This window comes from Salvia splendens, unplaced genomic scaffold, assembly GCF_004379255.2.
Source record: "Salvia splendens isolate huo1 unplaced genomic scaffold, SspV2 ctg1056, whole genome shotgun sequence".
NCBI lineage: Eukaryota > Viridiplantae > Streptophyta > Magnoliopsida > Lamiales > Lamiaceae > Salvia > Salvia splendens.
The window spans coordinates 13851-39243 of NW_024598599.1; the positions used below are offsets into that span (position 1 = coordinate 13851).

The 25393-nt window shown below is 39.1% G+C and overlaps 3 protein-coding genes and 1 pseudogene across 6 annotated transcripts; 1 reads left to right on the top strand and 3 right to left on the bottom strand.

Moving 5' to 3' along the window:
- Nucleotides 1–829: 829 nt before the first annotated feature.
- On the bottom strand, nucleotides 830–3455 carry LOC121788478 (chloroplastic import inner membrane translocase subunit HP30-2-like). Its single transcript, XM_042187143.1, has 6 exons — nucleotides 3018–3455; nucleotides 2471–2586; nucleotides 1608–1734; nucleotides 1282–1430; nucleotides 1122–1184; nucleotides 830–1037 (listed from the first exon to the last, which is right to left on the bottom strand). Exons 1-6 carry the CDS (start codon nucleotides 3312–3314, stop codon nucleotides 998–1000), a joined length of 792 nt encoding a protein of 263 aa, XP_042043077.1. The 5' UTR covers nucleotides 3315–3455; the 3' UTR covers nucleotides 830–997.
- A 2206-nt stretch (nucleotides 3456–5661) lies between these two features.
- On the bottom strand, nucleotides 5662–6553 carry LOC121788482 (annotated as a pseudogene).
- A 908-nt stretch (nucleotides 6554–7461) lies between these two features.
- Nucleotides 7462–7872, top strand: LOC121788483. Its single transcript, XM_042187145.1, has one exon. The coding sequence runs from the start codon at nucleotides 7462–7464 to the stop codon at nucleotides 7870–7872; it is 411 nt and encodes a 136-aa protein (XP_042043079.1).
- Nucleotides 7873–19560: 11688 nt separating this feature from the next.
- LOC121788484 (transcription factor HBP-1b(c1)-like) lies at nucleotides 19561–24691 on the bottom strand. Of its 4 annotated transcripts, none has more exons than XM_042187148.1 (9): nucleotides 24384–24691; nucleotides 23556–23674; nucleotides 23291–23350; nucleotides 23153–23212; nucleotides 21480–21557; nucleotides 21338–21389; nucleotides 20697–20968; nucleotides 20068–20313; nucleotides 19561–19964 (listed from the first exon to the last, which is right to left on the bottom strand). In XM_042187148.1, exons 2-9 carry the CDS (start codon nucleotides 23613–23615, stop codon nucleotides 19818–19820), a joined length of 975 nt encoding a protein of 324 aa, XP_042043082.1. In that variant the 5' UTR covers nucleotides 23616–23674; nucleotides 24384–24691; the 3' UTR covers nucleotides 19561–19817. The 4 variants fall into 4 exon arrangements, with proteins under 4 accessions (XP_042043082.1, XP_042043084.1, XP_042043081.1 ...); XM_042187150.1 differs by having other exon boundaries at nucleotides 23556–23725; XM_042187147.1 differs by having other exon boundaries at nucleotides 23556–23740.
- Between the last annotated feature and the right edge of the window lie 702 nt (nucleotides 24692–25393).

The following is a 25393-nucleotide window of genomic DNA, read 5'->3' on the forward strand; positions in this document are numbered from 1 at the left end:
CCGGGCCAAAGTGAGAGTTTCGTCGCCGGTGTAGTTCGTACGGCCGGGGGCGTACTCATCGCAGTCACCCTGAGGCGGCAACTTCTGCGCCCACTGCCGGTTCCGCTTCGCCTTCCCCTTGGCGGCACCGGTCACTGCGGGGGCGGGATCGGCCGATGCGGTTGGGCGGTGCGGCGACGGCTCCATATCAGACAACCCATACGATTCCGTACTGAAATCGGGATCGTAATGGGTGTTGTCTCCGAACGAACGATAATCGCCGGGTTCTGTACCCGGCCAATGCGCCTCTCCGCTAAACGTATGGCTATTGGGGCTTGAATCCATTTCGTAGTAATTATGTAAATGTAAGTTTCGAAGATGAAATCGTGTGAAATGAAATGTTACAAATGAACGCTATTTATAAAAAAACGAAACCGCGTGCCATCGTCCGCGGCCTTCACAATGGGGCAGACGATGTCGCGGACGATGGCCATCGTCCGCGACGTCCGCAATGGAGCGGACGATGGCGAGGACGATGGCCATCGTCCGCGGAGCATAGGCCGCGACTATCGTCCGCGGCCTATGCCACACACCCACAGTGGGGGCGGACGATGAATGGCACGGACGATGCGCGCCATCGGGCGTGCCATCGTCCGCCCATTGCGGATGGCCTAACAAGACTTTTATCTAGACATAATTTTCATTCGAGTAAAGCCTTTTCAATCTCGAGCTTTGTATATTTGGTATAGAACAACTACAAGGCTCAATCATAAGTGTGGTGGTGAAAAAAATTTAAAGAGAGGTAGCTTTCAATCAACAACACTTGCTTGAATATAACGAAGGGCAATAATAACTGAGGAAAATCACATTTCTCTAATTAAGATCCCAAATAAAAAAAATATAATTCAACATTATACCACAAAATTCTCGCCAACTCTCTCTCTTAGAAAGATACTAATCTCTTCTCTAGCAACACAATCATAACTTAGCAAGTAGTGTGTGTCGTTGCAGTTGCCCTTCAATGAGGCCCCTTTCGCCTGTTTATGAACTCGGGTTCCCTGCTGACACAAGATAAAATCACAACTTCGAAAAAAATTCACAAAATCAGCTAAAAATTTACCAAGATTAATCCTTGCATTTACCTCTCTATGTGCTCCAGAATGAGCAATCTTGGTCCAGGAGGTATTTTCACATCTCTGAGAGCACTGAAATTTTACATAGGAGAGAAAAGGCCATGTTATTAAGCAAAGACTCTGACTTCATATTCTAGGCCATTCTGGTGACACTTTTCAGAATTTTTACCTGTCAGTTATCAGTGGCAGTGTGGTATCCGTTAACAGTCCTCTCTTAAAATTCTTCTCGTAGTTCTGCAGGCCAAGATCGTTCAGCATCGATCTCGTTTTCACATAATTCAGATCTTCAGCTGGTGGTTGTGAAAACTTCTGACCCAACTGTTCAAACAATGAAAAGGGTCTCATGGTAACAAAATCTGAATTCCTAATGCAAAAAATCCAATTTATTTACATCCATTAACAGATCTGAATCCCAAGTCTGCATCATACTCTGTATAGTTATAGTAGAAATAACAAGTTTACAAGGACAAGTTCCATGGAGTCGAGTAAAATCACCTGGAAAATTCCACCTTGAACAAGTGCAAAGAAAAGACCAGATGTAAGAGCATTTGCTGCTGGATTCGGGCCACCCATACCACTTACTAATGAAAACAAGGCCCCTGAGCCAAAAGCTGCAGCCATACTACAGTGACCAATACCAGAGAATTACAATCCACAACAGGAGAGAAAGACAAACATTTGGGTTCAAAAAAAGGAGAAAGGAAATAGTGTATGAAAAACAAAACAAGCCTAGATCCCTGACAATTAACCGATGCATCCGCATAGAGAACAAAGTGAATGGCTGAGACCTTCAGCTTCGTAATTCAATATCAAGTCTTTAACTTTTTAGGATCATCTACCTTATCCCAGTTCACATAAATCATAATTAAGATAACAATATGAAATTGTTGAATCATCTATTGGCAAGACTTAAGAGTATATCCCAAAAGACAGATTTACAAGTTGCACAGGAGTAAAAGATCACTCAGGTATTTTCAAATGAATTTTATATTCATCAATGTAGCACACAATATCATAAAGCAGATTAAGAGTCTGTAAACATTCTTCTCCTTTAAGAATTATGATGAAATTGATATAATTAGTAAAGAAAGATAAATGTGAAGGAAAAATTAGGAATTTGCAGCACCACTCTTTGGATAAAAGTTCAACTTTAATTTAAATAGCCCATCTATACAGATCTCAATGGGCACTTTCTAGTTCAACAAACATTTTAAAATTTGTTGATCAGCCTGGCAATAAACAGAGCTTCGAATTCATGCAGCAATGGTTGAAAGCTAACTTTGTATTGTTCATATTTCCTAATTGCAGCTCACCCAAAAATGGAGATACAAAGTTGGCAAGGTTCCAGCAACCCATACCTGGTTTGAACATCATCCTTGCCTCTCAATCGTTTCATAACACAAGAAATACCAGCATTTGCACCTGTCATGACAGCAAAGTTGCGAGCTTGTACAAATGGACCTCCAGCAAGAGCCTGAACACGAAAAATGAGGTATAAACATGACCAATTTCACGCAGTACGAGTCCAGTTATGAAAGCTTGCTAAAGCATAATAGGCGTCAAATCTTAATCACTGAACATAATCAGCAAAATAACTCAACACAAACGTGCCCACCGCAGAGCAACCCCCATCTCCAATATCACATCATGCTAAACAATCGATATATCGAAATGAAATAAAAACAATACCAAAACAACAAATAAAGCTGCAAAAGAATAAGGATATGCAATATTTTCACAAACTCACAATAACAGAATCTCCTGACTCACGAGAAAACAGACTATCTAACATAGAAGCGGCAAGATATGGATAAAAAGTTAAAAACCATCAAAGAAGCCTATCAATAAACAACAAACACTCCAATATTTATCTAATTTTTCAAAAACAAAAGGAAAAAGGTATACCTGAGCTTGTTTGAGCGACGCCATAGCATCGGGATTAAGGTTAGCAGCGTTAGGAGGCGGCATGAGAAGTGAATTTCCGTCGCCGCCGGTGATCGTTCCCATAAAGGCGCCAATAGCGGCGCCTTGGGCGGCGCTGGTGACGGTGACGACGGCGGCCTCAACCGGGAGAGATTGCTTCGCCAACCAGCCTTTGAACTTCAATTCCACCTCCTTCAGCTTGGCCTGCACCAAAGCCACCGGATTTTGCTGAGAATTTCCCATCAACCCGCCGGCCTTCGTTGGGACCTCCACCGCCATGAATCCTTGCAAGCTTTCAACCGCGATTCGAGATTTAGTGTAGGCGATTTCCAGATGCTTTCCCCCTCCAACCAAGGGTGAATTTGCGAGAGGATTTAGGTGTGTAGTGAGATTTTTGTTTTGGGGAAGGTTTTAGAAAGAGAGCTCTATGAATAGGATAACAGTCTATTTCTATAGTACTCCTAATTAATTCGTATTTTCATTTTGACCCCAAAAACTGTAAGTATTCACAATACATAAATTTTTATTTAGGTTTTTTCAGAAAAAAAATGTGCATTAACTACTACTTCTTATCTTTAGTCAAAGAAAACTAAATCGGGAACAATGCAATACTCGAAAATATGATATAACTCGAATTCATAAATAGTACTCCCTCCGTCCCGCACTACTCGCACGTATTTTCTTTTTGGGCGTCCCAAGTTACTTGCACTCTTTCCATTTTTAGTAAAAATTTTCACCTATAGCCGTCATTTTTTACTTTCCTATACACTCATTCCTTAATCTCCGTGCCGAAAAGGAAATGAGCGAGTAGCTCGGGACGGAGGGAGTATCATATTTTATACCTATGAAATTACTACTAATGGGAAGGAATACGTGCATTATTTTTTACTTGAAACTGTACATAATTAATTGATTATATCAGATGCTGTTGATTACTACAACGGCATAATCTTTCTACTTTGGAACAACAAAAAAACAGGCCAGTCCAATTTGTGGGCTCAACATAATACAAATCTGAACTATGCTATGTTATGTATTTGAATACAGTACTATATCTTACAAAAATTGATACTATTAATATAGTGTTGGGAAATCATATTTAATGAGTCATTAAAGCAGCGGCTTAATTATTTTTCATATGAGCCATTATTTAACTTGGGAATTAATGCGGTACTGTTAATCTATGTTTCAAGTGAGTGTGGCTTAATCCAATTTGTTGGTAAGTAATACTAGTATAATTGTTGTTCAAAGTAAATTATTTTTGAAGTCTAAGGACCATGATGCTCGGCAATCAAATTACAATAATTTTTTCCTATTTTGATGAAGCACTTTATAAGTATTAGTATTCATTTTGAGTGTTAGTTTACTCTCGTGCAAGAAAAATTAAAACAAGAAGCCACAAAGTGCACGGATAATTAAAATTGTGCAACAAAAGATGTCAGGCAAACCATGCAGCCCGCGTCAATAGTTGTGCCCAAGACATAAATCACAAACTTTGGGAGTTAAAAGAATTCACAATACATAAATAAACAAGATAACCATGTGGTGAGATCAAGAAACATGAAAAACATAACCTTGAAACTACCGCGAATCAAACAGAAGCTAGAGTTTCAATGACTTGAAAACTACGGTTCATAGTGGATTCAGCCTGTCCATCTTTGTAAAACTCCTTCCTTCCCTTCGAAATCTACGAGCCCCTTCACGCGCGCAATTCTCTTGCAGCGCGTAAAACTTAATCTGTTGGGTTACAAACCCATCCCACATCGGATAAGGGAGGGAAGTTGGAAGGTGTATATAATTCCTGTCCAACCCCAATTAGTTTGAGGTCTTTTGGGAGTGACCCAAAAACAAATCCGTGCGGGCTTGACCCAAAGCGGACAATATCAAACTAATGTTGCAGTCGACGATCCTAACAAGTGGTATCAGAGCCCAGGTGGCTATGGGTTGTGCCTAGATGAGCCCCGGTTAGGGTCGGGCCCTGAAGGACTCGGGTTAGAGTCGGGCTCAGGATGACCCAGGGGCCAGGGTTGAAACGACCCATGTTTGTGTCGACTGCATTCCCGATGTGGTCTCGGTTTGAGGGGAGGTTTGTTGGGTTACAAACCCATCCCAAATCGGATGAGGGAGAGAAGTTGGAAGGTGTATATAATTCATGTCCAACCCCAATTAGTTTGAGGCCTTTTGGGAGTGACCCAAAAACAAATCCGTGCTGGCTTGACCCCAAGTTGACAATATCAAACTAATGTTGCAGTCGACGATCCTAACAAGTGGTATCAGAGCCCAGGTGGCTATGGGTCGTGCCTAGATGAGCCTCGGTTAAGGTCGGGCCCTGAAGGACTCAAAGTTAGAGTCGGGCCCAGGATGACCCAGGGGCCAGGGCTAGAACAACCCATGTTCGTGTCGACTGCGTTCCCGATGTGGTCTCGGTTTGAGGGGAGGTTTGTTGGGTTACAAGGGAAGTTGGAAGGTGTATATAATTCCTGTCCAACCCCAATTAGTTTGAGCCCTTTTGGGAGTGACCCAAAAACAAATCCGTGCGGGCTTGACCCAAAGCGGACAATATCAAACTAATGTTGCAGTCGACGATCCTAACATAATCTTGCCTGGTTCATGAAGCACCAACTTGCTATCTTCTTCCTTTTCGCTTTCTCCCTCCATCAAGGTTAATGTGATACTTCAACGACCATTCAGAGTACAGTTCAAAGACCATAACAGATTTCTTTGTGGGGAAGTGAGAGACATTATGCAAAAAGCCATTCGACTCTACATATTTCTGGAGGAAACCCCCCGTTTCAGCATCCCCGGGAACCACAATTTCTGGATGCTGTCCAATACTACACTCTTGAAGATCAAAGAAGACCCCACACCAGTGGATGCAATCTTTCCACTCTATCCCGTGATCAAACACCAGTTCTCGTGGAGCCAAAAAGGGTTCGCCACAAACCTTCCAGGTGCTAGTATCAGACTCGTACACCTCAGTCTGACAGCGCCTCCACCAACTCCGGCAGAGGCTGGATGATCTCCTCGGAGTAGTCTTGATGCAAATAATCTTGTAATGAGGCGATTTCAGGGGATCGAATGCCAAGTCACTTCTATACATGCGATCCACGTTGAGCAAGATCTTCTTGGACTGCTTTGTGGCTGGATTGTAGACGCGAGCGACAAACTTCAAAAGGGCTCTCGACATTGCGGCACTGGAGCAGAAAGAGGCCGTTGGAGAAGCTCCGTATAGTTGGAGAAGCTAGAGACGAGGAGAAAGCATATGGCACCAACTTTTCACCATTGGGGCTGCTGTGAAGATACAAGTAACTTGATGCCTCTGCGAGATGGAGGAGGAGGGAAGGCCTCAACTTTGAATGACGGTGTCGGTGGCGCTGCTGCAGAGTATGCTGTTCAGAGAAATGATGGCTCGAGATCAAATCGAACCATTTCTTGCTCACCAATTTGAATCTGATGAGGGATTTAGCCGGCAGCCAGAGGAGGATCTCGATCAACAGATCATCGTTGTCGGTGATCATATTATCAGAGTGCAGGATCGATCTTGCAAACCTGTTCTAAGCATGTCAAACTGAGATCAATAATGTCACAAAACAAAGGATAAATTTATGTGCAGATATAAAACACTAAAAACTAGCCTACGGATTCACAAATTAGCTGAAGTTATAAAAAGCTGTGCATCTTTGTAGTCAACTTTTACAAACTGTGCATATAATTTAAAACAAATTGCGGATTTCTTAATCAAATTCAAATAACTAGATGAAGCAAAAAAAAAAACCGTGGCCTCTTTTTCGGAGCGCAAACCGGACCACAATGAAGCTACTTCAAAGCGGCCTCTATTGGCCAAGTATTGATGGTGATTGCCACAAGTTCGTGATGCAATGCAATGAGTGCCAAAGGACCGGGGGTGTCAAAGAAGAGGGAAATGCCAATGGCCCCAATTGTGGAAGTTGAATTGTTTGATGTTTAGGGGATCGACTTCATGAGCCCCTTTCCATCATCGTTTGATTATGAGTATATTCTTTTGGTGGTGGACTATGTGTCTAGATGGGTAAAGGTTATTCCTACCACACCAATGATTCCCAAAGTTGTGACACTTGTGGAAAGAATATTTTCACAAGGTTGGCACTCCACGAGCTCTAATTAGTGATGGAGGTTCCCACTTCAACAATCTGTTGCAAGTGTGCTTGCTAGATATGGAGTGATGCATAGAGTAACAACACCTTACTATCCCCAAGCCAATGGTCAAACCGAGCTAGCCAACCGGGAGGTGAAGCAAATTCTAGAGAAGACGGTGAGCACAAATCGAAAGGATTGGTCACTATAGCTTGATGATGCATTATGGGCGTATAGGACGGCTTATAAGACACCCATTGGGATGTCGCCATATCAATTGGTATTTTGCAAATCTTGTCACCATCCGGTAGAGATGGAGCATCGATCATATTGGGGAGTGAAGAAATTAAACTTGGATTTCTTAAAGGCCAGAAAGGAGAGAATGCTTCACCTTAATTTGCTAGATGAGTTTAGGAATGAGCCTTATGCCAATTCTTCTATCTACAAGGCAAGGTTGAAGACATATCATGACAAGATAATTGAAAAGAGGGAGTTCTTCCCGGGGGATGCGGTGTTACTCTTCAATCATAAATTGAGGTTATTTTCGAGCAAGCTCAAGTCTAAATGGTCGGGGCCCTTCACTATAAAAAATGTGATGACCAATGGAACAATGGAGCTCATTGGGCCCGATGGAGGCACTTTCATGGCAAATGGCCGCAACATCAACAGATTCTACTCCAAGGATCAACAAGATGAGGTGTTTGTTGTGGCCTTGACCGAGTAAAGAGGAGCTTGAAGACCATCGGGCAAACGACGTTAAACAATTGCGCTATGGGGGAGGCAACCCCTAATAGGTACAATTTTATTTGAGTCAATGTTTTTTTCTTTCGTTTTTAGGATTTTTCTTAGTGTTTGTTTTGGTGTGTCGTTTTAAGTGTGTTTAATATCCCAAATACGTTTGAGTTGGGTTTGTGTTTATTTTAGTGTGCTGGAACAGGAAAATAGGTTTGGATGGGTGAAAAACGGAAGGAACGAAAAAAAAATGGGTTGGAGTCCAGAGAAGAAACCTGGCTGGGTGTGTTCTGCCTAGACAGAAAACCCCGGTCGGGCGTTTTGAAGAATCAGTCGGGGTCCAGAGAAGAAACCCGGCCGGGTGTTTTCCATTTTCAGAAAAACCCGGTCGGGTGTTTTGAAGAAACCGTCGGGGTCCAGAGAGAACCCGACCAGGTGTTTTCTAATTTCCAGATCACCCGATCGGGTGTTTTAGTCACATATATATAGCTGCTTCGCAGAACACCCGACAGAAAAAAACCCGGTGCCTCATCTCGCGAAGCCCTAGCCCCCATATCCGATTCTCAGGCAAATTCCTCTGAATTCCTCCCTTCCAATCTCACTTCTACACTCTAATCTTTTCTCTAATCTTTCTTTTACACATTTTAAACCGATTAATCGGTGAAAATTTTGGTGATAACAAGGCAAAGAAGCTAATTTTCGAATTCCACTTCAATTAAACCCCAAAGGTATGAACTTCTCCCTCTTTTCTTCTTCACCCATGGATTATTGTTGACTATTGAGTGATTTATGGAAGAATATGATGAATTTGATGCATAGTTGTGGGCTTTTGAGGATTAGTGTGGATTTGTTGTAGAATTGCTAAAATGAGTGAGAATTTTGAAATTGTTTGCATAATGTGAAGTTGAATGTGTTGATATGTTGCCTTTGTTGGATATTGTTGCTTTTTTGTTTCATGTTGATGAAGAGTTGGGTTTGTAGAAAGATAAATCAATAGAAGAATGCTGTAGTTGTGGGTAATATTGGTTTGAATTGTTGATACTTGTGATTGATTGGATTTTGGGGAAGAATTTGGCTACAAGCATGAGGATTAATGATGAATTTGTGGTATCATGGAGTGAAATGTTTGATCTTTACATGTTAGAACAAGTGTAGGATGAATTTGTGCATCTCTTGAGCTTCAATTGTGATTTTGTGCTTAGTTTCTTTTGTTTTATGCTTTGATTGTTGGTATATAAGCACATGATGGGGGGGTGATGCCTATACTTACTTGTGATTATGAGAATAGTGAAGTATACTCCATGTGCTACCTTGTAATGGTGGATTGAGTTGTTAAGTTTTGGTTACATTATGATCTAATACTTTGCATTCGTAGCTACAATGGCACTCACAGCAACAGGATGCAAGGTCACTCTAAGAACTGCAGAGGAACGGGCCATGTGGAAGGCTCTGGCCCAACAAGATTACAAGGTTGCAAGGCAACCTTGCCAGGCGCTTCTACATAATTTGGGCCTACTCCAATGCTTTGATGAGCTATGCAACGTGGGGGAACTTACTGGGATCTCCACAAGGGAGATCGTTTCCTACCACCGCCTCACCTTTGAGTTCTTAACCACATTAGAGGTAGTGAGCGGGGGAGGAGTATTGCAGCCATAAAGTTCCGGCTAAGGAACACGAAATACGAGCTATCCATGGAGGATCTAAAGGAGATCTATGGGATCACAACGGATGAGTATAACATGCCGATGGAGTTCAAGAATGGCAGATTCTGGAATGACATCACTCTTGAGACCGAGGGGTTCAAGGTCGTTCGTGCCAAGAGCTCCATGATCCGGAACCCTATTCTCCGCTTGATCCAGAAGGCTTGCAATAACCATCCATTCGCTCAAGCCGAAACAGGGAGTGTCCAGAAGGATGAACTGCTTTTGTTGTGGTGCCTCGTCCACAGAAGGCCAATGAACATGGCCTATTACATTGTGAAGAATTTGGAGCGAGCATCAAAAAGGAAAGTGGGTACTATTTGTTGAGGTGCTGTGGTGGGCGCCATTGCGCGCCACTTGGGCGTGAATACTAGCAGTTTTACGCAAGATCGAAGGCCCAGAGTTTTGGATATTGAAGCACTCCAGAGATCACATGATCTAGGAGTATAGTATGGGGGCCGAGTCTTCTTCTTACAGAAGTTGAAGGATCACTTCCCTCTTCCAGACCCAGTCAACACGTACATCAACGGGCCCACAGAAAGAAGGAATTGGCAGATGAATTCCCCGATCCACCAAGCTATCACAGCACGACACCTGGCCGATAAATTCTATGATGTTGACCCGGATGAGTACGAGGAGCTGGACCATGCTGAGTTTCCTGATGCTCCCGAGGTTCCCGAGCACTTGATGATTGAGCATGCGGATGAAGATGAAGATGAAGATGATGACGAGGTCCGCAAGGAGGCCGATGCAGGGATTCTACAGCATGGTGACGGTGGAGCCGGGACAAGCACCCAAAGGACACGGAGCCGGCAAGAGCGCGAAGAGGAGGATTATGGCTCACTGAACGAGAGGCTAGCTCGGATGGAGGTACGTGAACAGGAGTACTGTGCTCGGAATGACGCGCGGTGGAACCAGTTTGAAGCCCAGAATGACGCGCGATGGAACCGGTATAAGAAGAACTGGAATCAATTTACCGAGTTCAACACTGCACAATGGGCCAACCTTAATGCTTGGTTCGATAATTTCCGTGGCTCCTAGCAGCATCCGCCTCCTCCGCAGTGAAGGTCCATGGGAGATCCACTCTCTCTCACACTTATCCCAGCTTTGCTTGGAATAAGTTTGGGGGGTGTCTAGTGGATTCCCTCTTATCTCTCTCTCTCTCATGGTTTATGTATGCTCTCGTTGTTTGATTTGATGATACCTCGGTCTGTACCCCTATTCTTTTGGCTATACTTGATTATGATATTTGGGCATGTAACCTAACTTATGATTTTCTTTGTTTTTGGATTTTGGGGAATGTTTTCTTTGTTCCACTTATGTTGCTTGTGTTTTTGTGTTTATGTTTCTTTTTAGGAATGTTTTTGTTGTTTTCTTAGTATGTTTAATAATCTCCCTTGGGTAGATGATAATAGGGTGAAAAAATTGAAGTTTGAACGAGTGTGAGACATGTTGGAGGAGTTGCCAATGATGATTTTGTGCAAAATTTTTTGGAAAACCTTGTTGATATGGCTAAGTAACATGTAATTTTTTATTTTAAATTGCCTAAAGTGAATTGCATGATGCCTTGTCTTTAGCCAAAAATACCATGTGAGAATTAAGCCTACTTTGTTTTTAAATGTGTGTTTTATCTCAAGCATGTCATATGTTTCTATAACTTGCACGCGATCTCCTTGAGTCTACATAGTGGTTATAGAGATAAGGGAGGATGTTAGGCTATCCATGTTAGCCAAATTCCTTTCCTACCCGTTATCATATTAATAATCTCTGTTAGCCCACTTTGAGCCTATAAACCTTTTCTTTGACAAACCAAAGGGTTGGGTTTCTTATATGTTACTTTTGAGTAATCAAAGGAAAATGAAAGTTTGGAAGTGGTGTTAGCAAATGAAAAACAAGCTTGTTGAGGTAGAAAAGAAAAAAAGAAAGAAAAAAAAATAGTGATAATACCATGCAAAGCATGGAGGAAAAAGAAAAAAAAAAGAAGAAAAGAAAAATGATAATGAAAAGAGTGAATAATTGGTATTTGGTGAAAATGGTGTCTTGAAGGTTGCAAAAGAGGTGAAAGACAAATGTGGAATGATGATAGATGGGAAGAGTCTAGGCAAAGCCTAGAACTAGCTAAGATTGGGGAAGAAAGTTGGTGAAGTTGAATAAGTTATATCTTGGGGATTAAAGTCATTTTAGCCAAAAATTACCTCACCTATCCAAAAAGCCTACATTATAACCTATAAAAAAGACCTTTCGGACCTTTGATCTTTAGTCACACCGTAGTAGAGGAGAGTGTATATTTCGAGAAAACCTATGGTAAAATATGCATGCCTGGATGATGTTGGAGTTATGTCATGAACCTTATACACTTTGAGAGTGAGTGAAATTTTCAAATGCACATTGCATTTTCTCCTTGTGAGGGCAAATTAGCAAGGTTAACTACATGATAGTAATTTGAAGCAAAACTTTATATAATGCTTTACTTGTCTACGAGGCCATTGATATTTGTTGTTTATTTTATTTCTACTGAGGCAATGATGACACTCCAACATCCTTACATGAGTTTGTTTTCTTATTTCTTTCTTCTTGTTTGGGGACAAACAAGTGTTTAAGTTTGGGGGAGTTGACAAATTCATAGTTTAGGATTGTTTTGTGGGTGATTAGATAGTGATTTTGATGATTTAAGGGGTTTGATATAGGTTTTTTCACCACATATTCACTAATTAAGTGAGTTAATGAGTTTGTCATAGTTTTGTGATGAAAACAGGTTGAAACGAGCAGAGGCTGATTTTTTAGGAGGATTCCAGAGAAGAAACCCGACCGTGTATTTTTCATTTCCCGGAAAACCCGGTCGGGTGTTTTGCAGCAGGTGTCGGGCTCCAGAGAGAAGACCCGGCCGGGTGTTTTGAATAAGTACCCATTCTATTCTGATTTTCACTCCGAGTATAAAAGGGGACTTCACACATTTGAGCCCTAACCTCCCACACTGCAAAATCAAGAGAGAAATCGAGAGATTGAAGAGGATTGAAGGCAAGGAAGCTTCCATCTTCAAGAGATTGAAGATGAAGACTCTCTCCAACATCAATTCCACCTTAGGGAATTCTAATTTCCATTGTGTTTTCCTTTGTTTCTTTAGTATTTTCTTTTGTTTTGTGTTTAACTATGAGTAGCTAGATTTCCTTCGGGGATTTGGTGAAGTTTGAATGGATTGTACGGATTGAATCTATGGTTTAATGCTTATCTATCTCATTTTGTTGGTTTTGTTGATTCTTGAGCTTTTGATATCTAATTGACTAGCTACCAATTAGATACATCTTTTTTGCCTAATTGTTGTCATTGAGAAATGCATGGTTAGGATAGATGTGTAATCAACAACTCCGTGTGCATTACATGTGATCGAGAAATGCATGAGCTAGGGAGATGGCTTGGGTCCGTTGTTCTTAGGAGTCAATCTCGAATTGTATGGAGGAGACTCCTACTCTAGTGATTGATCCGCGTGGTAGATGCACCCGAGAGGGGGTCTAACCAACCTTCCCGACTTTCCTAACCACAATTGAGGCCTAATAGATGAGCATGACCCTTAGATGACAACCTTGATCCATTCTAACGGATCCATATCCCTACCTTTCCCAATTTGTGTGAAAACCATATTTTACTTGTTTTGCTTAGTTAATTGTCTTAATTTGCTCACTTGTTCTTTGCTCTTAGTTAAGAAAAACCAAAAACCCCCTTTTATTAGTCTAGATAGTGTTTGACATTGCATCATAGTACTCAAACCGGCTTTTAGTCTTCGTGGATCGATAATTTTAGCTTGACACGTGCTACTTATCCCATACACTTGTGGGTGACATTTTGATTGAAAAAATAGCACGAGTCAAGCTCCGCATTGCCAACTGTGCTACGACCCGTTGGTAAAAAATTATAATTTAATTTCTAATTATGAAAGATATGGAATTAATAAGAATTCAACCAAAAATTATGATTTTAGTGAAACAATTTTCCCTATAAACAAATTAAATGTATAAAAAAGAATAAACAATGCTAAACATAAGTTTATCAAAAGTAATCCTCATAAGTTACGCTCATATAAATCCGTAATATAGCATTTCTATGTAAATATACATCGAAAGTTAGAAACAAGAAACTTTACATGCCATAAATAATTAACAATATAATTTCAGATAATAACTAAATCCTATATTCTAAATTAAATCAAACCAAATCAGACAGATACAACTTGATCTCGATTGACATTCTTGTTCAAAGTTGAGCGTATAACTGAAAGTCTAATTCTTGACTTTAGTGATCACATACACACTATTATCGTATTTCACTTTCACATTCAACGCAATTCTTGACATTTGCTAGTTTTAAAATTATTAATCCAGCAAGGTCCAAGGTATATCATTGCATATAACTTAAGAAAAAAAATTAGTTGAAGAAGTAAATCCCCTATTATGAGAATTCACATATCATGGGCAATATCATTTATCATTCACGTTCGTTTAATTTACTATACCTAATGTTGAAAGATATGAGTATTATTCATTCAACTTGTTCAGAGAATTACAATAGGTACGCCTCCTTTAAATAGGCCAAGGGTTACATAAAATTGGCAAGATTTGCCATAATACTCATTCCCTAATTAATTTTGTTTCCTTGCTTACCTATTCTCCTTACTTACATATTTTCCTTTCTAACACTCCCCCTCAAGTTAAGTAATGGGATTACCGATACTTAACTTGCCCAATACCTCATGGAAGCTTCTTGCATCGACAGCTTTCGTGAGTATATCCGCCAACTGATCTTCAGATCTCACAAAATGAAGTTCTACCGTCTTGGCCTCTATATTGTCCTTGATGAAATGTCGATCCACCTCGACATGTTTTGTCCGATCATGCTGAACTGGATTTTCAGATATACTGATTGCTGCCTTATTATCACAGAGCAACTTACATGACTTCTGTGAGTTTAAGTTCAACTCAGTCATCAATTTCCTCAGCCACAGAATCTCAGTCAACCCACTCTTAATCCCTCGAAATTCAGCTTCTGCACTTGACAAGGCTACCACTTTCTGTTTTTTGCTTCTCCACGTGACAAGATTTCCTCCCACAAAGGTAAAATATCCAGCAGTTGATTTTCTGTCATTTGGGTTCCCTGCCCAATCAGCATCCGTGAATCCATGAATCTCTAAATGTCCATGATTCTCGAATAGAATCCCATGGTTCGCTGTCCCTTTTAGATATCGAACAATCCTCAGTGTTGCTTCCCAGTGAGCTACTTGAGGTGCATGCATAAACTGACTAACTACTCCAACTGCATAAGCTATGTCGGGTCTAGTGTGGGATAGGTATATCAATTTCCCAACTAAACGTTGATATCTCGTGCGGTGAGTGGCTTCAGCTCCTTCAACTATCCGCAGACCATGATTCTAAATCATAGGAGTATCTGCTGGCTTACAGTCCAGTAGTCCTGTTTCGGTTAACAAGTCAAGTACATATTTCCTCTGACTGATGAAGATCCCCTTCTTTGACCTTAGCACTTCTATACCCAGAAAGTACTTTAGTAATCCCAAGTCCTTCATTTCAAACTCTGCAAACAAATTCTTCCTTAGCTTGCTTATTTCCTCTTCATCATCTCCCGTGAGAATCATGTCATCTACATAGATGATGAGGCATGTAATCTTTCCTTCTCTTTTCTTCAAGAATAATGTATGATCAGAGTTGCTTTGTTCATACCCATACTTCTTCATTGCCTCAGAGAATCTCCCAAACCAAGCTCTAGGTGACTGCTTTAGCCCATATAGTGTTCGTTTTAGTTTGCAAATCTTTCCTCCTTCGAAATCTCCAACAAATCCAGGTGGTGGCTCCATGTAAATGGGCTTCTTCAGTTCCCCATGTAAGAATGCGTTTGTCACGTCGAACTGATGTAGTGGCCATTCTTTGACTGCCGCTATTGAGAAGAGCACTCGAATAGTACTCATTTTTGCTACCGGTGAGAATGTTTCAGCATAATCAACTCCATAAGTCTGAGTGTATCCTTTGGCCACAAGTCTCGCCTTATACCTTTCAATCGACCCATCTGGCCTCCGTTTGATAGTGAAGACCCATCTGCATCCCACAGTTCGAACTCCATCAGGTTTAAAACATACTTCCCATGTATTGTTCTTCATCAGAGCCCGCATTTCTACTAGCATTGCTTTTCGCCAGTGAGCAATTTTCATAGCCTCCTCGGCTGTATATGGGATTTCTTCTTCTTCGTAAAGTGCTGCTTCAAACGCCCTAGCCATCTCTGTTAGATTTGCTTTAGCCAGATTCGCCATAGAATATCGGCTTCTACTAATCCTCTCAGGACTATATCTCTTAGCCGGGACCCCACGAGTAGTTCTGTTGGGGAGTATATAGCGGCCGGTATCACCATCAATTGTTGCATTCTCATTCTCGTCTACACCAAAAGTGTCAGGAGTAATAACTGTATTATCTGAGCTAGTTTCAGGAATTACCTCGGATATCACTGGAGGAGGACTCGATTCAGGCGTAGGCGGTTGAGGAGGCTCTACAGCAGATGTGACTGACTCGGCAGTAACACTAGCTTGTTCTGTTGGTTCCACGTTCGAGATACTTGGATGTGGCATCGGAAAACTGAGGGGTCCAATTTTATCACACTCCTCCTGAACAGCACTCCCCCTGACCCCGAGGTTGGGTGTGATAGAAGTATTCACTTTCTAGAAAATTACAATTCATGGTTGTTATAACCTTCCTAGACCCCGGGTGATAGCATCGATAGCCCTTCTGATTTACCCCATACCCCAAACAAACACATTTTATTGCACATGCAGAAAATTTTTCTCTTTCGTGTTTCGGTACATGCATATAAACGGAACAACCAAAGATTTTGAGCGGAAGTATGAGGGGTGGGGGAATATCAGTAAGGGATGCGAGAGTCTGCAAAGGAGTTTTTATACCCAAAATTTTTGTAGGCAAACGATTAATCAGGTAGACAACAGTGGCAACAGCTTCGGGCCATAAAAATTTAGGAACATTTGAGTCAAAAAACAGGGCTCTCGTGACCTCTAGGATTATCCTATTCTTTCGTTCAGCTACGCCATTTTGTTCAGGAGTGTAAGGACAAGTAGTTTGATGAAACTAACCCCTTTTCTTTAAAAAAATCAGTCATGTCTTTGTTAACAAATTTCCCTACCATTATCGGATCTAAGAATTTTTGATCGTGGTTTGGAATTGTGTCTGGATCATTGTAAAGAAACGGGTAAATTTTTCAAAAACGTCAAATTTATGCTTCAAAATATTACCCAAGTCAATCTAGTGCAGTCATCCACAAAAATGAGAAAATATTTAAAACCATGATCACCAACAATAGGAGCTGGACCCCAAACATCGGCAGCACTAGAGAAAAAATAGTCTTAACACGAGTATCACTTGATCTAAAGGATTGTCTGTGGTTTTTTGCCAAAACACAAGATTCGCAAGTAATATCCTTAAAATGGGAAAACTTAGGAAAAAACAATTTTAAATACCCCGAGGATGGATGCCCCAATCTGCGGTGCCACAACCAAGCTTCCCGATTTGCAGATCCGTGAGCAAGCATCACGGTGCCACCTTGTTGAGTAATCTCATCCACATAATAAAGACCTTGACGCTCAGTGCCACGCCCAATTATCCTCCTCGTCCTGATATCTTGTAATACACAGAAATTTGGATGCATTAGTAACGTACAGTTTAATTCTTTCGTCACGTGGCTGATAGACATAAGTTTATGAGATAATTTGGGCACATAGAGGCAATTTGTAAGCTTCAGGGTTGAGGATATTTCAATGGTTCCACTCCCACCCACAACGGTCAACTCTCCATCGGCAGTTTGAATTTGGCTTTTAGTTGCCCCATTAAATTCACAAAAATCTTTCAGATCGTAGGTCATAGTATCAGTTGCCCCACAATCAAAAATCCACTCACTCTCCTTAGGGTCAATTTTACTTTGGGCAATGCATGCAATAGGTATATTTTCCAAGGGTGCAAAATGTTTTGGGCTTAAGACGGAACTTTCAGACTGTTTTGTGGTCAAACGTGGAATATAGTTTTTCTGGGGTCCTAACTGTAATTTTCCCGGGTCATATCCCTGACTGGTGAGAATTGATTTTTTTTCCTTGCTTACCTATTTTCCTTACTTACATATTTTCCTTTCTAACACCTAATATGACTCTACACATATTTTATTATAATGTCTTTTTATAGTTTAAAATATGTTATATGTATGTATTGTGTTTCCATGACGTTGGTTGTAGCTATCGTATGCGGCTACGTAATTACGTATTTAGATAATTAATGCAAATGAGAGAAAAGTAATCACGGGAATTTAAATTGCTAGGAAAAAATTCATCCCACGAATTTAGGCATTTAATGCATAAACATAAAGAGATTAGAAGTTAGAGGAATGATCTATTGCTAACTCAATCTTTAATTATTAACTACAAATAATTTAAAATCATAAGATTTTAGACATATAGTGGTCTATAAATTGTGATGTGTAATTTCGTTTTATTATTATTTAAATTTAAAAAGATAAGAAAACTACTAAAACTAGGGTTTTAGATTAAAATGTCAATATAGTATATTAAATATTTCAACACGATTAATTGAATATGTCAACACAATTTAGCATTGACATTTTATATGTATTATATTGATATATTATCATAGGTATGTTGACATTAACATGCTACAACAAAAATACAAAAATTCAATTTTTTTAAAAATTTTGACATCGGAACATATGCAAGTGAGATCTCGTTAGAATTCTTATAAAATTATCATTAATTTGAAATGTGTTGTGTGAAAAAATAATTTAAATTGAGATAGTTATAATCATTTAAAATTTTAAGATATTTTTTAAAAGTTAGTTATAACTAACTTTTTTGTTAATTGACATTAATATCATCAATATTCGTAGATGAATGATCTTGTACCTTGATTTAACGATCCAATGTCTATCAATGAGTTATAGTTAGCAATTTAAGAGGGTGTTAACAATATAAGACACCCCTTAGAAGTTAAATGACGAATTAAATTGCACGACAAACCTAGTATCTTTAATTAAATAATATCACTACCTAGAGGAGTCCCAAAGTTTGGCTAGTTCTACCTTATTTGGTATGCGTATGCATAGTTGATTTATGCACCAACTCATTTCTTCAATATACATAAGAGAGAGTGAGTAAATAAGAGAGACATTTTAATGATTTAAGAAGGGGCATAAATAAGGATATTTTGAAAAAAAAATTAAAATTAACTATCAGAATAGCATAAATGAATTTTGTTTTAGGTGGGACATTTGCCCCTTGTGGGGATCATGTACATCCGTCCCTGGGTACACAATATCGAAACTCTCAAACCGTATACTATATTGAATATTCAGTATAAATAAAATCCATACTTTTGCCTTGACAAATTGATGAATACAGTATTTACTACTCCTTTCATTCTATGTTAATTGAGTCATATTTCTATTTTGAAAAGTTCTAAGATAATTGAGTTATTTCTATTTTTGGTAAAAAAGTAAACCTCATTCTTAATTTATTTTCTCTTCATCTCTCTTACTTTATTATCTCTTACTTTATTCTCCATTTACTTTGCACACTATTCTTAATCTCCGTGCTGAAAAGAAGTGTCTCTATTAATAATGAACGAAGGGGTATATAAATATAAGTAGATTATTTTTATGGAACCAGATTTGCTATGCGGAGAAAAACAACAAAGTTTTAAATAGAAGAAAACAAAATGACAGTTTTATTGCTCACAATTTTTTTTTGTCTTTGTATATAGTATTTTGTTTTGCCTGAGCCAATGATTAAGAGGGAGAAGAAAGAACAATGAAAAGGAAAAACACGTTTACTCGGCCTCAGTCGGCAATCGCCTACATAAGACCTTTTTTCATTTCAGTTTTTCGTATAACATCCAATTTTGATTTCCCAACAAGGCTACAATCAACAATTTCTTGGATTTATATTAAGCTAAATAGTTAAACCAGTCACTTACAACTAAAAATGCTACAAATTATACAATGGGAGGAGAAATTATACAATCAGTCAAGAGATATGCACTTCCACTATTAAAATTGCAGGAGAGCTAAATGTTACATTTTGAAATAAATCAGCATCAACTCCCACACTGCTGCTGCTTCCAAGTTTTAAATCAACAAACTCAGTCATCAATAAGGCAATATCCCATCTAAATTACTATTCCCGGGGACGCGCGAGCCAGAGGGAGCTGAGGGCACGCAGACGGGAGAAGTAGTCGCTGATAGCTAAGAGAGCGCGGGCTGACTGGCGAGTTGTTAATATCCTGTGCATTTGTTGGAGAGTTTGCTGCCGCAAATTATCCGCCTGAAACCAACATTTTTCCTTTCGTCACGTTATATGTAAACTCAGCGTAGGCAAGAAGAACACGGTGTTACTTTGAAAAAGGCTAAGGTGAGTGGTAGCTAACCTGACGAATGAAGCCCTCGAGAGTTCCCAACTTTCCCATCGCCATTGCCATTTGGCCCATGTAGTTCGCAACGTTACCAGAAGAGCCTGTTGGACCGAGGGAACCAGCTAATGTCTCGGCCAACGACTGCTGCAATGCTTCCATTCCTTGAGATAGAGCATCTTCGGCTTGCTGAGACGATTGTTGCAAGTTGTTGATAGCCAATAACTGCTGTTCAGTCAATGGCTCTAACTGATTAATTAGAAGCTGCAACCAAGATTATTGCAAACAAAATAAAAACAAAATATAATAGCCAGAAATCAAATAAAGGAATCAATGAACTTGAAATGATAATATGTGATACGGAGTGAAAGGCAGTTCAACACAAAATAAAAGGAACCAAGCGAAAACGGAAGACAACAATTGAAATTTAAGCTCAAGAAGAACAATCCTCCGAAGAGGCCTATGGTTGATACCGTCCTGAAATATTTGTTTTCCGAGGTGTCTAGCTCTTCCAAAGAGAAGCTATTTATAAGACTCCTACGAACTCTAAACTAGGAAAGTAAATCAACTTAAGAGATAATGGAGATCTCTAGCTTGATTTCTATCTTAAACCCTTCAAGGTTGGTCAATATCATAATGTGACTTACCTTAAGAAGTTCGGAAGAGCGGAAGCCACCAAGCCAGAGGAAGCATCTTTCAGCAGGCGTCTTCCACATGCCCGACAAGATGTGGAAGACGTCGGCCTTTGCAGCATCACCTTTTATCCTAAAGATGTCGTCATGCTGAGACACAACGCCGTCAACGATTATACGGAGTTCACCATCACCCGCGTGCGAATTGACAGCGCCTCTAAGTTCATTAATCCGTTTGTTGTGCTCCTCCAGCCACCTCGCGTACTCAACATCAAAGGCCAAGGCACCTAGAAGTGGATATTGACAGAAGTCAAAGTCGCTGAAACGAAATTTTTAGTAAAAAGTAGTTTCAAGTTCCGGGCTGGCTATAAAGATTCCTCAATTTTGGGATGCGATGCAACAAATTTTCAAATCTAGAAACTACAAATGACAAGCAACGGCCCCAAACCAAGACTCACAGACTTGCCTCCTAATTATCAATTTCTACTCTTCTTTATTTATTAGGTCAGACAGAAAGCCCTAGCATGCAAAAGACTGAAGCTTATAACCTTTTTCCTCTTCAAAAACGAAACAAGACAATAACACATCTACCAATTTGGACGAAAAATCTTCTTTATAAGGAACAGAAATAAACAGTCAAAATAAGTTGCCCATACCGTTTCCACCAATTGATTGAGATTGATCTCCGGAACTCGAAATAAATATCCCCTTCAGAAAAAAAACACCCAATCACTAAATTGAAAAACAAAAGAGACGAAATGGGAATCACATATTTGTAAGAAGAAAACAGCAAGAAACCTGCTGTCTAGCTCGTTGAAGCTCTTGCTCGAGTTGCGTCAATTTCATTCTGCTGCTTTCTAGCTGTTGAACATAGGCCTATATCACAAATACAGAAGCAAGTTATCAATGAAGTTGGGAGACATCAAAGTAGTAATAAATCATATTGGAAAAGCACCTCAGAAGAATCATAATACAATATTGTGCGGGTGAGTGTCCTCAAACAGTTTCCGAGTAAAGGAAAAAGGAACAAATGAAATTATCGCTCCAAGACTCCATCTAAAGGCACTTTAACTGACAAAGATATGAATATAACAGTTTTCTATTTTTTATAGAATCCGGCAACAAGATGATGAGTGACCTTGCTGGGGAGGGAGATGACTCTTAGTAAGACTACTATTAGCAGGATTACTAATATTCCAAGACATCACTATTCAATACTAATGATGAATTCCTCTTGACTAACCAAATTCGCCGATAAAACTATCCAACTATAATGGGTACACCATTACATAATTACTGAAGTCCTACAAGCTGAATGCTTAAGAAAGTCATAACTGAATGAAATCACAATGATATTAAGATGCTTGGGAATACCAGGCTCATCCAAAATCTCTATCACTCAATTAGAAAGAGGGTTTTCGTAATCCATGATAACATAGATGCATCATTTCTGACACAATGCATGAACAAAACTTTATCTTGTACAAACTCGGTGTTTTCGCTTTAGACACATTCATCTTCCTTGTATGTTGTCTTACTTGTACCGAATCTATGTCTAAGTGTTGTCTTTTTTATACTACCTCTGTCCACAAAAAATAGACAAAGTTGTAAATGGCACGGGTTTTAATGCGCATTTGGTAAAGTAAGAGGGGGGGGGGGGAAGGTGGTGGAAGTAGTGTTAGTGGATTGTAGGGTCCACATTATTAAATGATGTGTACGGTTAATATGCTGTTTAAAAGTTTCCATATTTAGAATCGAACTAATTTTGTTGGACGGCCCAAATGGTAAAAATAGTCTATTTTTTGTGGACAGATACAAAATTACCTTTGCCAAGCTCCCACCCAAATCTAAAAAATTAACTTGTGTTCACGGAGCATTCCCCTAATCGGAAAAAATAATTATGTTAGGTTGTTAGCAGACAGCACCAGAAACTGGTAATGAGAGATCGGCGGTGGTGGGAACCCGGAGCACAGCTGGATAGGATGGGTGGTAGTTTTGTTGAAAGACAGACAAATTTGGCAGTCCTACGTTTGTAAAAAGACAAAGTTTGTTTGAATGAACACTTGGGGTGACTGGATTACTTGGCCAAACTCACATACTGATCCTCACTTATCCTCTGCATCTGACTGACTAAATTATTAAACTCCCCAACCAATTACCCCATCTCAGCATCGATCCGTCTATGCATTATGCCGGGAAAACAAAACTTCTACAACCACATATCACATGAAATAACTGGTTTTCTTAGGATCATATCAAAGAGGAATAACCAAGATTTTCTAAACATGGTATTTCACAGGATCTTTTTAATGTAAATCAACTTCAAACTTAGAAAATCTAAGAATTGACAATATACAACTATACCAATAAAGCAAAAAACTATCGGCTTGATACCACTGAAGACCTAAAAGGTGGCATTTTGTTATTGATTGAAAGTAAAAGGGATTAACTAAAAATACCGATAAACCTACCTTTTTTCTCAAGCGGCTTTTCCTTGCAGCTTCCCGGTTTTGAGCAAGTCTACGGAGAGTCTACAGAAGGACGTGGCAATTACACATCTGCATTAAATAAAATAAAACATGTGGGGGAAAAATTTAGAGTTCAAGAACCTTTTGATCTCTTGACTTATCACTGCCATCGGAAGCACCTATTCCCTGTAATTGATTGCTCTGCACAAGAACAGATCCCATGATCAAATCATCAACTAACTACAATAGCTTTATGTGTTAGAAGAAAGAAAACATAAGGCGGCGGCATCAAACATAAATTAAAAGCAGAATCCATGCCTCGCTTCATATTTCATACTATGTGCTAAAATGTGCACATCATATATTCTGAAAAACGGAAACAAACATCATACTGCATTATAAGTACCATTTTATCTTCTGTATCAGCATCAGTGGACGAATCCGTCCTAGGACTAGTATCTTCCATGTTGGAATCTTGAAAATCTCCAAGATTGACGCTTCAAGCTGAAACACGTACATGCATCACTGTTGGGAGCGAGGAGATTCAGTACCCAATGCACTTAAATCCTCTACAAACTGCAGAATGCTTCTCTGCACTTATATACGACAACAAGAATTCAAAAGAAAACAAAAAAATAGACCATTGAGCAACTAAATAAGCAACCTTAATTGATTGCTCAGCATTAAATTAGCAACATCACTGCACAACTGAATACACAAAATATCTTCTCCCAACCATTAAACCAAGTAAATAGCACTGTCCTTGAAATATTTTACGACAACTATTTTTTTTTCAATTAAACAGAAATTATTCATCTCTTCAGCCAAAACCTAAATTTAGATGCCCCATCTTTTCACAGAAAGTATTCATTGTCACGAAATTAATCAAAAATCAGGGGAAAAGGCTACTAATATAAGCTAGCATTCGAATCTTAATACTATTCCACATCTGCAGATGAATACTTAATAAAGCTTTTACAAGAATTAACTGGTATACACATAAATATGCATACAAAAGCAAGCATATATGCACATATCAATATAATCTGGATCTCATTCGCATTAGCAAAATTGTATGACAAAATAATCTTGTACAAAACACCAATTCAAAGCTCAATCCACAACCACAACTTTTCAGAACTAGCAAATCATTTGCCTCAATCCCATTAATCGAACCCCAGCATGGGAAATAAAATAAATAAATAGACAAAAACGAAAAAGGTTAAAACTTTACCTGGCTATCTCATATGGGTCGCAGAAATTAGAAGTCCTATTACCAAACACTGGTATAGAGAAAGTAGTGAAATGAGATCAAAGGGAAATGAAGTGGTGTGGAGGGAGAGAGAAATTACTACAACCCAGTTTTGACTTTGAGTCTGTTTTTCCTTTCTTGATTTATTTCTCTCTTTTTGGAGGGTTGGAAGTTTCGATGAGGCTTCTCATATAAAAGGAAAGAGGGAAAGTAGAAGATACAGTAGAGAGAGAGAGCCTCAGCCTGGTGTGGTGTGTGACAGTGTGAGTGTGAGCTTCAGAGAGAAAATTGAATTCAATTGGGCAAATCTTTATTAATAATTGTTGAGAATCTATTAAATTTATTTTGATTCTCTTTTAATGTCATGAGATTCAGAATCCATTGTGTTTGTGTTAATAACCTCATTGTTAGGTTAACTGAAAAACGAGCCAGCTTAGCATGAGAATATAAAATGTATTTTATAGTAGTTAATGGTACATAATTATTCACAAACACGTCATTTTTTACGTATTTTTTAAGAAATTTATTTCAATCTATTTCCGGTATGATAAACCAAGGATGAAAGGGGATGCTTTAAATATACAGCCATATAGGATGACATAATTTATATTGTAATAAGCTCAAAATTTAGAGTTTTTTAGTTAAAAGTTTTTTTTGTCCGATATAAGTATATAATTTTGTATGCAACCATCGAGAAAGAATATTTAGTAGTAATGTGATTTTAATTTCATAAAGACACCAAACTATAATAAATGGGGGATAAATGTTGATAACTAATCGAAATACCACATTTAAATGGAGGAGTGAACTTCATAATAAATTTCTTGTAAATGTAGGTTGTACATTTTAAGTCTATGAAGTTGAAAAAATCATATTTTAGGAATATGGATAAAGAAAAATTACATATAAAAATTAAAATGAAGGTTGTATGGGTTTTTATAACTCAGTATTATTTTATGATGTTGTTATTATTTTCTTATAATACATGCAAA